Source organism: Echinococcus granulosus, assembly GCF_000524195.1.
Source record: "Echinococcus granulosus chromosome Unknown EG_S00016, whole genome shotgun sequence".
In the NCBI taxonomy this organism is placed as follows: Eukaryota; Metazoa; Platyhelminthes; class Cestoda; order Cyclophyllidea; family Taeniidae; genus Echinococcus; species Echinococcus granulosus.
In genome coordinates, this window is record NW_020170396.1 from 1,233,979 (window position 1) to 1,248,776 (window position 14,798).

The following is a 14,798-nucleotide window of genomic DNA, read 5'->3' on the forward strand; positions in this document are numbered from 1 at the left end:
GGCCCAGTAGCACTGTTTCTCGCTGAAAATACATTTATTTCGAGAAAGAATAGGAAGGTAGGGGGGAAGAGAGAGACTTTCAGGGCGGTAGATTTAGTGCCATTACCTAATATCTATGTGAACCTAAACAATCGCGCCACTTTTTATCAAAGTCAGTTCACATTTATGTTTGAATGGAAAAAAATGCAGTGGTTTGAGAGCATTGTCTTCAAAGGATCGGAATTCCTAACTTAAGTTAAGGCAGTTAAATTTTTTAAATTTTAAGTTAGCTCTTGAATTTTTGCCAAAGTCATAACAGGCCGTAGTTCTAACGTACGGAAGAGCTGGAAGGTTATTAGCGTGACCCTAAGGCTGATTTGGTTGCGTGATTAGATAAAATGACAAATTGCTACATCAAAACTGCAACTCATCTACCAAATCAAAAAAACTATAATACTTGGAGCAAAGAGTTGTCTAAGCAGCCAATTCGCAAAAATATCTCCAGTCTTGGAGGGTAGTGGGTCGGAAATATATTCTGGCATGAATTAACAGTTAATATCAATTAAACCGGTGAATGGGAAACTCACTAATAATTCCTTTAAGTTAATCTATCCGTATTTGCACCACCGAAATGCAGCCGCAAACTGTTTTTTTCATTTTGAGAGACGATAGAAAGCAAAACAATCGTCCGACCCTCCTCAATACGTGCACCTTCCTGATCCCACGGAGAGATCATTTCAATGGACTTGGCTTCGACACAAGTACGATCCCTGCGTACCAATTCTTAGGCAAACAAGGTAAACATGTGAAATGAAGGGCTTTCTTTAAGGTAATCACATATTGGCATGCATCCACTAGTACGTGCGCTAGAATAGCTATCTTGGACAACGCAAAACGAAATGCTTCACACTTGCCAATTAAACATTCCATCTCTCTTTTATTACCTCATCCTTACTTGCCTCGGTATATCCATGCAATTATTCCCCTCCGCATTATCCGTCAACTTTCAATACATCCTAACAGGGCGTGAGCACATCCACAGTGGATGTTTTGATAAAGTTAAACCCTCATTCGGACAGACTTAAATCTTCTCGCCTAATTTTACTAAGCATTATATTCTTGCAGGTGTAATAAATACATCATGGAGAAGACGTAGTACATCATGCCTCCTGTTAAATTGGTCGACAATCATACCTAAGATAAAATTCAGGTGCAGTAGGTTGCTTTCAATGCATTCCCACAACCTTCATTTTTTTAGTTTTTTTTTTTGTAATCTAGTACTCCTTTAAAATACCTCAAAAAGGCAGTAAGGAAATAGTGCAGAGAAATTCAAATAGGATAATTAACGTTAACGAAATGTGGTATTGTATGAATTATTTTCAGCGTTCGAGCTCTGCACCAGATAGGAAACGGCAATATGATTCTGATGAAGTTTCTGGTGAGATTTGTGCTTTAAGCCCTTGATGTGATGTACCATCCTGTCAGTTAAGTCAGTGTTTTGGCTTGAAGAAATTGCTTTCGTTTGTGTCAAAATCAATCTGAAAATGAAATCTGAAAAGAAACCAATCTCATTTGGGTTTGGGAATAGCCACTGCACATGTGTTTTGCTTTCCTTGGCACCATGGGAACAGTGGGGTATTCAAATGCTTCTGACTTCCGAACTCCACAAAATTTGAACCTTTGCAAGGGGGCGCACGCACATACGCGCCTGTGGACACGATTATACGTGCGTGTATAGGTGCGCACGGATGAACGCACCCATGCACGCACGCGGTCAAGGAGTTTGTGTTTTGTCTGTTTCACCTTTGGCAGTGTGTGCAGCCTCCCATCGATTTCTGATAATCACAACAGCTGTGCCGCGTCATTTTGGGAGGGGAAGACGTTTTCTCCGCCAGCAGTTGCTGCGCAGCCCAAGCGCACAGGCGCTAACGGCCGGAAAAACAATTGGTGCGGCGCACACGCCTTTGGTGCGTGCAGGCAAGCGATTGGCTGATGCTGGCACTCTTGCATTTGCTGCGTGCCACGCGGGCCAATGGGCAAGCTGGTATAATAGTGCGTGCTGATCGACTGCCACTTCTGGTCAAATTGAATAACGGACAGCAGTTGTCGCAATTACTGCTGCCCGAACAGCCGCAAGAGTGGAAAAGCAGTCTATTTTTTGTGAAAAACGCACATAGTACACTGGAACAGTAAAGAGGAGGACGGGAACTATACACACGCGCACACATACCTCGAACAGGCGCATCCCAGAACAACAGTTGATGCGACAACAGCCGCTAACAATTGTCGTCGTTCAAAGTAGTCTCTCGTGATCGCCTCAGTCATCAGTCTTGTGAAGGAGAAGAAGAGGAGGAGGAGGAGGTGGTGGAAGGAGGAGGAGAAAGAAGAAACACTTACTCTTGTTATCCGCCTACCGGTTGCGCACCGCCCTACCCCCCACACGCACCCACTACCACCAACAGCCACGTAAAGCAGAAGGCAAACAGATGTTGGGAAGCGGTGGCGATTATGCCATTGAGGTAGTAACGACAGCAACTCCTAGTGTACCTCAGCCTTCGAAACTTCATGACGCAAACAACAATGGTCCAGGTGGACGTGAAAATATCTACCCCTATCCTGAGTACTCTAACCTTATGGGCTATGACAATAGCGTTAGCCAAGGCCGTCCCTTTCCGAATGATACCCATCCCGGGCCGCTGCAGACCTTGGTCAGTCAGCTGGTGGCCAAAAGTGAGCTTGGCTCAAACGAGGCCAATTACGACCATCTTTTGTATTCGGCCTCGTCTACAGCGGCAGCGGCTGCCTATTCACCCTTCTACGGCAATCAGTCGGGAGGAATGTCGACGTCCTTCGAGAACTTTTATCCGCACAGCTATACAGCTTATATGTCCGACCACCTAAATAATTCCACAGATCTGAATGGCTTTCCGTATTCCTCCACCTATGCGAGCAATCGGGTGTACGAGACGAGTGATTATGGGGCGGCGTCCAACACTTATCAAAATCAGCATCCTTCTACAACGAATGCTAATAAGACGGCGCCCACTTCAAATACCATCGACTCCTCTTCCACATCTTCAGTCACTTCAACGTGCTCGGCGATGGATTCGGCCTTTAATAACACGGGCTTTTATCTTAAACCTGAGGAGGGTGGAAAAGTAGGAAGGTTTTTTACCAGCCCCAATGATGCTGCTGCTACTGCTGCCCTTACTACTACCACTACTTGTAACACCAGCAGTAGTATAGATAAGGAGCAGAGAAAGCGGATGGTGGAGGCTCGAAGGAACGGTGCAGATACGGGGAAGAAGGCACGAACACATCAGCAAAATAAGAAGGCGGAGATTTCTCCCTGTGTCACCGAGAAGGACGTAAAATCGGGCCTTGCTGTGGGGGAAGATCACAGCCCTCTATCCATAGGAGTGGACTCCGGAGATGATTCGAATTCCAGCGGGGATGATGAGCATGGAACTGGGAATAAGGTAAATCCAAATTGTTTGAGTGGCGTTAATGCTCTCCCCTTAGAGTTTTGCATTTTGTTAGCTTCAACTCATCCTAGGCGTATCGCGTAATGTTCGGTTTATTCGAGGCTCGTAACCATGACACAATAATTTGTTAATTCCAAAGTTGTGAAGCCCAGTGGGAGATAAGGTAGTTACTGTCGTCGTTGTTCGAGAAGGTGAGGGGTTTCTGACTGACGAAAGCAAACAAAACGGCTATGTTTACACGAGAGGGGATTCCAAGACTCAGCACTCCTTGTGAACTTGTTAAAAAATTTATTTGCCACAAATTCGCTAATAGATGTAACAAAATTGTGTGCTTGAAAATTTCTATTTAAGTTACATCTAGTTCCCATATTTCGAGTTTGACTTTCGCTATTATTGGGAGTGGTTTATCGAACTGAAACAGGTAAATGGAAATTGTTTTGGCGATTTCGAGCAACTAATATTCCCCACCCTTCATATCATCATGATGATAAACCGAAATCTAAATCAGATTTAATGGTCACTGATCCACTGTCAGTTAACGAAACCATAGTTTGAGGGATTGAGTTTTCGTATGTAAAGTTCTAGGGCATATCCAACTCACTGCTATTCTGTTACGAATGTGATTTAAGCTGAGCGTGAACCGGGTCATGAGAACGGCGTTGGATGTGGTATTCAAATCATGACCTTAGCGTCATATCTACGCGCCCATGCGTGAACCGATGAAATGAGAAATGGGGGTAGAAAGGGGCATATGCAACATCCTTCACGGATGGTTTAGCAGATCCATTTTGGCTAAGTGGAATCAGATAAACATTCCACGTGAACTGGTACACCACCCATCCGCGGCATACAACTTGATTGAAGGCCTGGGCTCCTGTTTATTTGCTCAGTTGCAGTCTTCGCTTCCAACTATCTAATCAGGTAACTTTCTTCCTTTTCTGAATATAAGCAGGTGTAGTTGATCAACATTCCGAAATTTTTATCTAATCTTTCCGAATAACATTTTAAAGCTTAAATTAGAAGACGACTGCCGAAACTCCCCCTAATATGCTATGAATCGCCTGAAGTTATCTGACACAGCGTTCGCGACTAGTGGGCTTATGTCCCCACACCCAAAAAAGCATCGTAAACTACCGAATACATTAGTAACAGGTACAAGTAAGCAATTCACCACACTGGCCTATCAATCTTCTTTTGTAAGCAAATACCGCTAGTGTTCTTGCTGTCCGAATTCGTGCATGTGGCAATTTCGGGTTTTCATGTTCTATCATGTCTGTTTGCATACATGTAAGACAGACGCTGCTCGATTTCTCTTGACACAATCTTCTCGAAATGGATGAATTCAGACAGTTCTTGTTGTCTGATTAATGCTACACAACCCCACTTTTAGGAGAATTTCCCTAATCAGTAGCTTTTCTTTTCAAAAAAACTCAAGACACTTTGGGTGTTTCGCATGCTGAGTTTGAAGTTATTTGAACCAGCAAGTTTATACAGAACTTGAAACCTCCCTAATAACTAGATTCGGAGACTAATTTAAGTCACTAATGATGGGAAATAGCATCAAGACTGAATCTAACTACCATTCAGGACCCACCCATGTAGTCGCCGAATTAGCAAATATAACTCCCACTGCAATTTGGATGGCACCGGTCGAATAAGCTTGTGTACCCGACTTGTTAATCGCATTGATACTAACTCGTATAGCTCTTTAATCAGAAACTGAAATACCTTCATTAAAAAACCGAATTTAATGTTAAGCAGTACATTCGACTAAACTAATTCATAACGCCTTTAAACATACTGCAGAGAATGCAATGGTTGTGCGAGCCATCTGACAAGTAGTGGGACACCTTGGGTTGACCGTTTCTTATAGACAGGATATAAATGAAAGTAGAGATGGAAAGTACTGCGAGAGGTATTGTTTGTCTCTACTTACTCGGTTGCATTGGAAACCTTCGTCGGGTCAACGAATTGGGTTTCCATATGACGAGATCGGTTCGTGGAAGTTGTGAAATCGTACATGTCGCTTCTACTTGACGGACCATTTTTAGCAGTCCCTTCCATCGATTCCTTTGGGCTTATGAATACGCACAAATACATGCACGGCCACTAACATAAGTATGGTGTCTTCAACATAGGCGGTTATGACTAACGACCTCAGTGCTAAATCTTACTCATCCGGCCCTTCTCGACAAGAAGGCGTCAGCTGTTTACCACGATCGAGGTAGTGAGGGTTAGCGTCGGAGACAAGGCGGGTCTTGGAGAAATCCTCTCTCCCCTTGCACCGAAAGGAAAAAGAAGGGAGTAAGAGGGAATGGGAGGGAGCGAGTGAGGCACGTACATCCTAAGGTAACAGCTGACGCTTGGGCATCACATCCCTTACGCGGGTACGCTAGTCCGGGCGAGCCTTCTGGAGAGGGTAATTAAGCAGTAACAGCAGAAGTGATAGTAGCGAGCTGGGAAAGGGGCGAAGGAGTTCGGGTCGAAACAACTGTTGCGGTGTTGAAGTCACGATTTCCCGGGGTGGGGGTGAAGAAAGTTGGCAATAAAATATGGAGACCAGTTACCACCGTGAAACGAGTTTTGGAAAAGGGCGATTGGAAGAGCTACCTTTCGCCTTCCACCCCATCTGCATGTCACAAGGGTGTTTTTACACCCAGCTTTGATAGGCCATGTGTGTATGTAGGATTATTAGGTACGATTAAAGGCCCATTATACGTTTTCACAGCTGGGTAGAAATTAACCAATATTTAGCACTAGCAGATGCAAAAAAACTATACAAAGGTAATCAATCTTTTCATTTATACATATTCTTGCAAAAATAAGTCCTATCTTGTGATAATAATCCGGTCTTTTACAAAATTGCTAAATTTAAGCTTATAAATATCATAGGTTTATTTAAAAGGGGTAGGTCTTTGTCAAAGAAGGCTAAAATTGGTAACTGTTGTTAATAAGCAATCTAATCTGACGCTTTGATCAATTGTGATCTCTTTTTCTCATAGGAGGAGCATATAATAGCCCCTGGATCGCATGGCCAATGCCTTCTGTGGGCATGCAAGGCATGCAAGAAGAAGACAATGCAGGTCGACCGTCGAAAGGCAGCAACAATGCGAGAGCGTCGACGTCTGCGCAAAGTCAACGAGGCTTTCGAGACGTTGAAACGGCGCACCTGTTCTAATCCGAATCAGCGTATGCCAAAAGTGGAGATCCTACGTACGGCCATTGATTATATAGAAAACCTGGAAGAGATGCTCCATCGCAATGGAGTTCTTCTAGGATCCTCAGCCTCTTCCTCCTCAATTTCCGGCACACTTCTCCGCTCCTCCGGTCGCTACTCTACCGGTGCTGGTGTCAACGGCACTGCAGTGAACAGTAAAATAACCTCAGTAGAGAGTGCCAGAATTCAACGAACAGGTGGGGGTAGTAGGGGCCGGAAGGCGGGGACACTTACAAAAGGTGATAAAGTGGGGAATAACCGAGCTGACTACACAAACATGGCTGCCACTCCGGCTACAAACAATGGTCAGGCTTCCTTTATGAAAATGGAGAACTCACAATCCATGGTGAGTTTTCTTCTCTTACACCAGAATTAAACATAGGAACTTTGGGATCCTCGTTGAACAGGAAGAATGCGATGTAGATTTTAAGATAATTAAGAAAAAGGCGGAACAATGGTTTGTCTCATAGTCATCATTCATCAGTTATTGGACTGAAGGTAATCAGTCGGGGGAATGAGGGAGGGGGTTGATGCATACAGTTTCTCTACCCCGACGGGATCATGATGGACGGTAGGGCAGGCGAACAAGTGGGAGAGACAGAGAGGAAGGGGAGGTGCCGGGAATGAAGTGTGTACGCATACGGATTCCGAAACCGGTGGATCCGGGCTAGGTAGAACCAACTTTGTGGTAAGGGGAGGGAACAAAATCAGTGAGTCTTTGATGAATATGGCAGGTGGTACGATTGTGCCTGCTAGGCCTTGTCTTCCATCCCCCATTATACCATTCGACTGTCAATGTATTCACACGCGCATCCAGGCATACTTGCACGTGTCAGTGTATGGGATAAGAATAGCAAAGGTGGTCCAACCCCCACTCGGTCTGTCATAACTGTCGTTTGGCTAATTAACTGACCCTCTCAAGGTCTAGGCGATGCGAGGGAATCTAAGGGGAAGGAGAGATGGGTAGCGCCCCAATCGTAGAACACGTGTATTTTAATGACATTTAGCCACAAATTCCTTTACCCTTACCTTAGGCAGTAATTACTATTAACCAACTTTAAAGACTTTATTCCCAATAAAATCATTAATGTGTTGCAGCATCACCTCAAGTTGCTTGCCTATGTGCAACAGTTCTTGAGTGCATGGCTTTACCCTACGTGTATTTCGTAATTTAATTTTAACTTTCGTAATGAAGCACTCAACAACCCTGCAAGACCTCCATCTCATTGCTTGGATGTAGTCCATTAAATGAGATTTTGTGGATCTCGTGAACGAGATCATTTGTTGTGTCGAGTGCTGCTCGTTGTAATTTTCCCATTTATGTGCGGATAGAAGGAAATATCCGTATATTTTTTTCTTCTGTGTCAGAAGTTTATGTTTTAAATACTTATCGCCCAAGGATTCAGAAGCTTTTCTGGAACTAATGGAGTGGTGAAAACGGTACCCTTCTGAGTAGTTAACACTCCCATTTAGCATAGAATTTTGTGCATGCATAGGCTCAGTAAACGGGCACTGAAGATCAAGTTAGGTAGAAGGAAGTAGCGCCCGCTATGGTGATTGCACCGAAAAGCATTATAGTGGCTTTTTTCTGGTGTAGTGTCAAATCGTTGGCGTCGTATATTTTTACAAAACAGCGCACAAGATGCCTTCTGTCCAGACTCACCGACTAACCACAGCAGCCGCGACTGCCACTAATACTGCATCCCACCCACCCTTTCCCCAAATGTGCACGAAATCACGCCTGTGCGCACATACATGCGTACAAGCTTATGAGAGACAGGGCAGACAAGAGGTGCACGCCTCGACTACTCTGCAATGTAGACAAATGGGCAGCATAGATGTTTGGCCTGATCCCCTCCCTGTCCGCCCTCCCCTCGCCCCGCTTCTCGCCTCCTTGACTGCGCGACCATTCGGAGAAAACGCCATAAACAGACATTCGTAGGCGAGAGAGAGGGTGGTAGTTTGTGCCACGTACACACAGATCCACCGTAATTAGTAGTAAACGCCACAATGAAGTCCGTTTTCGTATGGTGCCAAATATGCCGCTGTCAACTTCCACCGAACCCCGGACTCCAACCCACTTGAACGAAATAGCTAATTTCCGTTTAAGATAGTCTTCACTTTTAGTTAAATATTTAGAATAGATTGATGATGTGGAGTAATTGTATCATGTCATAAAAACAAACCCATTTTATTTACAGTGACAAAGTTGTAGAAGAATAAAGGAGACTTGGAGCGATCTTAAGACTAGGTATCTCACAAGCCGAGCTTGAAAACTTTTTACCTTAACTAGTTAACCACAAATCAAACACTACATGAACTTTAAACTCTCACCAAATATATCTACGAAGCTGAAAACTCGCTTAGAGTATTTTACATGCTTAACCTGAAATAAAGAGGACATTTTAGTTACCTATTATAGTCCGTCGGCTCCGATAAATCAGGAACAATGTGGATTGCCTAAAGTACAAAACCACGGCTCTTCAATCATCTACTGAATCGCATAGCTGCAGACAGTTGCGCTTGAACATTGGATAGGAACGAATGGGGATGTGCGTCTTGATCTCCGTCATGAAGGAGCCACTGCAACTGCGTTTTTTAAAACAAGAAAGGCAGGAAAAGGAGTTGAAAAATAAGTCTGATTTACTTTCAGGCGATACTTGAAAATTAAGTTCATTCATTCATAAAATCACATTGCCTGCGGCATCAAACAGATTCTACGAAATCTGTCCACTATAAACTATGGTCTAAGGGTGATAAGAAGGACTTGCGGCAACGCTAGAAACAACCGCCTACATCTTCCATTCTCCTCTGTTTCAGCCAACAGAAGACGAGTCCTCTTACCGAGGATATACAGCAAGTTTGGCCAACAACGGGTGGCCGGCCTCACTCCCTGTCCACGATCCCACGACCGTTAGTGGTAGGTCCCTTTCGCGGTTTTTTTCATGTTTGGATAAACAATGGCACAAGTTACGTACGTTCAGTCACTATGACTTCAAATATTCACGGGACTCCGCAATGGCTAAATCATCCATTAACTGGAGAAATTATAATTAATTTGTGTGGATATAAACCTTCATTTTAGTACAGGCCATATATTTAATTAAAAACCATACTCTGCTAATGTTTTCAGTGAGATTTTAAAGGTAAAATCAAATGATTTAGTTAGTTCATAGGAAGCAAAGCCCTCGTTTGAACAATCGCTTACATTTCATCCCAAGTGTGGCACATCTGAAGTGTACTTCTATTTAAAACTTGGAAAGCAAAGTAGGCAACATTTTCACCCACTTTTTATTAATTTTGACTTGTTTTCTCTTAGCACCATAACATTTTGGCCCACCAACTTCGAGGCAGTAGTAATCATGCGTAAATTGCGTATACGTATACACACACCCACAAGTAAGGAGGGAGAATGAGGGATCACATTTTGTCCAGAAAAGAGGATATTACTGAGGCTTCCAGTGTTATATTTGGCTATTAAGATTAAAAGGGAGAGGGAGAATCGTGCGTACACAAACAAATCACAATCAACTTCTAATTGGCCAGTTTCTCTTTATCCATCTAGGTGCAAGCGTGCCTGCCGTCTCCTCACCCCCGCCCTGGCGACATGTGACGCCCACTCTGAGTGGAGCTGAAACCCCCACCTCCGCGGTTCCCGAAAAAGCCCTCTGCTGATGGGCTAATTTTCAGTCCGCCCTCCCTCCCGCATGCGCGTGCGTACCTACGTGCGTGCGCACGTGCATGTGTGTGCGTACCCACGATTCCCTACCTCAACCCCCACTATTCCACATGCTCCTACGCCAACCTCAATCCTGTCTGCATACACACAGGCACATTGCTATTTACACTGGCCAATTTGTACTACAAAAAGACGGCAACAGGATCTCACACGAGAATCACAGTTTCCTCTTCTAATTTTTGACAAGCGCTAATGTCGTTTATTGTAAATAAAACACCACCTATCATGTACTACGCGCATTTTCAGAGAAGAGGCGGCAGTGCAGTTTCCCCTTGCCATTGGTGAAATTCGAACGAAAGAATCACGAGGCAGTGTGCTTTTGGGGAAGCGAAGTTAACACCTCCTTTATCACGTTTGTTGATGAGGCTCGTGAGTACGAATTGACAAATCTACAAGAGATGTTAGATCAGTCGAACACGAATGTCAATGTAACATTGATAAAAAACTGAAATAAAAGAAGGCTACCATATGTATTGTTACCTTAAATCATCAATTCATCGTGCTGGTACTAAACCCCACGAAACGTTGCTTGCAATAGTTGTGACAAGGGTGAATAAATAGTGAAGCTCCGACGTGGTTTAAAAATATAAATGCCCATACTGAACGAGCAGAACGCATTACCTGTAATGGACGATCCCAAGATTCGAAAAGTAGCCTACTTTATCTTCGCTAATCTATTTTTACACTACAAGTTATTCTTTTTTTCAAAAACAGACAGTAAAAGTTAGGGTAATATTCTCTTCAACAAATGCAACCACCTCGTGTTTTAGTTTCAGCACGAATGCCGCATTTTACGATTTGTGAACTACGAGGGTTAAAGGGGGAAGCTAAAGTGTTTCTTGGCAAGCCATACCTTTATTTTGGAATTTTTTTTTTAGGAAATAGCATAAATCTCACGAAAGTACAGCGAGCAACAATTGTGGCACAATCTGTCTGCGATTGACTTTTTTCACATTAAGGATCGGAAGCACAAATGGGTGTTTTAGGCAATGGGATAGACGTACCTAATTCTTGCAAAAGTCAGACAAAATGTCGGAGGCAGCGTTTTTCTTAGCAGATTTATGGTTTTAAGAGGGAAAATGTACTCTTCCTTGTGTACATTGAAACTGTGTGACTGTGGCGGTTCTTGATTTAAGAACCAAGTGGAAATGTGCCTTGCAATACAAGCGAGGGGTACCTGCCCAATTTATTTTGGGTTTTTCTTTTTCTCTGAAGTAAAAGAAAGCACAAGCATTTTGTTGGAACGGAATTTGAATAAATTCACTTGATTAAACACTTCGCAGTTTAAAATTCACCCTTTTTCAAGCATGAATGGGAAAGGGCTGTTTTGCAGTAAACAAGATCGGATACATTACCATCGAAAAATACATGATCGTGGGTTAAAGTAGAATTCCCAGTGCTTTTAAAATCCACAGCGGTGCCAGGTGGCGCTTTGTGATGTCACAAATTCGAATGGGCTAATAAATTGTTTAAAAAGCTTTAAGAATTGGAACGAATATCGTGCTGATCTTTTTGTGACGAACCTAAACCCCATTCCTTAGGCTAAGCTGTATCTTGAATCATAAAAGAGGATGCATTATTGAGGTTCTGGGAGAAATATAGAGGCTCAATGAGCGATATTAGCAAGCATGTTTCTTGGGCATCTACATTTGACAGTGGGATTCTTTCATTTCTCCATGCTGCCTTACATTTATAGATATTTCTGGATTACTAACTTTGTTTGGGCTAATTCCATCTCCCCTAAATACGGAACATAACTTTCACATGGTAAAATGTATGTAGCACTTCTGATCTCCTTCAAGGTACATTTGAAAACAAACGCAAATTCGGCCAAAAGCCCCTCCATTAATTACATACACGTGCATGTGTTTACTGAGGGAATGGCCCGTGAAGAGGGGCAAATAGTTACTTGCCGAGAGGTCTTCTCATGGCCACTCATACGCTACACATACCAGACGATTAAAATAAAAGTATGATTGACATTGATTTGGCGAGTAGCTTGCGACAGTACTCGATGCCTGAACGATCAAGGCAGCTCTACTAATCGCTGTTGCTCTATTGTTAACATCCGCTTTTTAATTAACCATTGCCCTCGGAATTTGGGTGGGAACATCTCGCTTTTTAATTATTAAAGCACATAATATTTTAAGAATCTCGTGATCCTAATTCATGATTTACTTCTCATCTTTGCGAGGATCTCATTTTAGTGCTGACACTCGTAGAAGGAGTATCATTGGGCACAACGTAAAAACATTAACGTCAAAGTGCCAACACTGAGCCATTCAATTAACTTATCAACTGACAGCTACGAAATTGAGTGGATTAACTACCTGTGAAGCATAAATTTCAGTTCTAGAAAAGCATTAGCTTTTATGGGTACGTGTTAAAATACTATTCACATTATCTAAAACGGGAATGAACGTCGATGTTAGCATTATTTAGCCGCAAACTTTCAAGTTTGTGAAAAATTTTGGGAACAAACACCACGGACTGCCACAACAACAGAAAACATAGTGAAAAAGAACTCTATAAAATGCCACCAAGTGCGGTTCATTCAACAGGAGATGAAAGTTGCTAAAAATTGATTTCAAAAGGGTCACCCAAAAAATGTAAAAGCAAATGAAGCCGAAGGATTGACAACTAGAAGCACGCCTAGTTTGGCAGAGCTTTTGCTAAAGCACAGTGAGTTAATTTGGGCAAACTTTCGGTTTACTGAAGTTAAGTATTTGAGAATTGAATGAAGTTCTGACTGGCAAATATGAAAATTGGAATTGGCGAGTTGTGTGATACATGATGTTTTAATGTGCTTTTGGATGAGAAGCTTTTAGTGAACATGATTGGCATAACGGAAGAGTCGTCAGAAATTTCCGAGGCACAAAAGTGTTCTAAACATGCCTACCTCTGGTCCCAGTTCTCCTCTCTTACCATTACCAATAAAAAATGTCCCGCCTAGTCAGCCCACTTGTTTCAAGAAGATGAAGACCGAAGAGGAAGAGATAAAAACAGAATCTTGTACATTAGCAGACAAGCCATCACTTGTGGGTAAAAAATTTACCCCCCTTTACTTTTGACCGCGACCTCCTATTTCAATTAACAAAGCGGGAAAACATTGCGTAGGGTTTTTTTGTGTTGTGTTGAAAAATCATGGAAGGTAGAGGCAAGGCAGTATGAAATGCCGTATTTGGAAAGGGAATGTCGTTGTTCAAGTATGGTTAGCTGTATCAGTGGTTCTCATACTTTAAGGTCATACAATTCTGCGGTGTCCTCATTGGCATCACCTAGCACGTGCTACAATTTTTATGAGTTATGGAGAGGCTTTATTGGCGTAAGAATGGTAATTTCCTACAATTCAAAGCAAATCATCTCATTAAAGCTATTAAATGAAAATAGGTTTTCCCCATTATCGTGCGCAACACAGATTAAGGGAGTTAATGGGACTAGTTTTACAATTTACTTAATGCACAATACATAGCTCACTCACAAACTTACTTCCGGAAAATAAAATATTCAATATTGGAGTACAATTAAGACATATTCTGATTGTCAAGAAATGCCGTTTTAATCTCACTAGGGCAACTTGCATTAAAGAGGTTGGGAAATGAGCGCCTACTGTTTTTGGAAAAGTAGAACAGTATCTACGAGAGACAGCAATCACAAAATGCAACGTCTAAATGGCTTCCTAACACAGGCATTGACGAGCATCTTGCCAGCATCCCAGTATCTAAATCTGCAATGAACTCATGGCTTACATTTGTATGTACGGTGTCAAAATAATCCTCTCAGGCAAGGTGGATCGACACAAGTATCTGGTTAGTTGTCTGTAGTTGGAGCACTTACAGGCACTCACGTGCGGTCAAACGAAGTGACTGCAAAGCCTGGGGTAGACGCCGCGATTCACAAAGAAGGGTTCTGAAATTATCGGTCTCACTTATGGTACATGACACCAATTTTGCTAAAATAACTTAGCGTTGGTTCCCACAGAACACCGACAATACGTTATTACTTCAATTTCCGCAATTAGTAATGATCTGACCCGACGTCCTCGACAGCCAATTCTGGCCTGCAACGTAAAAATTACAACCTGACAACACCCCGCTTACATCGATGGGGCTCATTAACTAGTAATGTTTGGGAGTTTGTACAGCCTCAAAAGAAACCAGACTCAACGTGAGCCATCCCTTCACAACGAGATCGCAGCCAAAACTTACTGGAGAAGGTGGACACTACCAACAGTCACAGGAAAGCGGTAAGGCAAGACACCAAAATCAGCTGATTATTAAAATCTGCCAAATTAAGGGAGACATTGGGGGCGGGGAGCGAGCAGGCGGTCGAAGACGCGTACAAGAGGAGGTACAAAAGAGGGGCACACGCGTCCACC

At 42.9% G+C, this 14,798-nt stretch overlaps 1 protein-coding gene across 1 annotated transcript; it reads left to right on the forward strand. All coding sequences in view use genetic code 11, as the record gives it.

Moving 5' to 3' along the window:
• Positions 1-2,465: 2,465 nt before the first annotated feature.
• On the forward strand, positions 2,466-7,151 carry EGR_03256 (Transcription factor SUM-1; the record flags this gene model as incomplete). The annotated part of the gene is made up of 3 exons (XM_024492505.1): positions 2,466-3,458; positions 6,467-7,027; positions 7,089-7,151. The coding sequence occupies 3 exons, from the start codon at positions 2,466-2,468 to the stop codon at positions 7,149-7,151; spliced, it is 1,617 nt and encodes a 538-aa protein (XP_024353179.1).
• Positions 7,152-14,798: the final 7,647 nt, after the last annotated feature.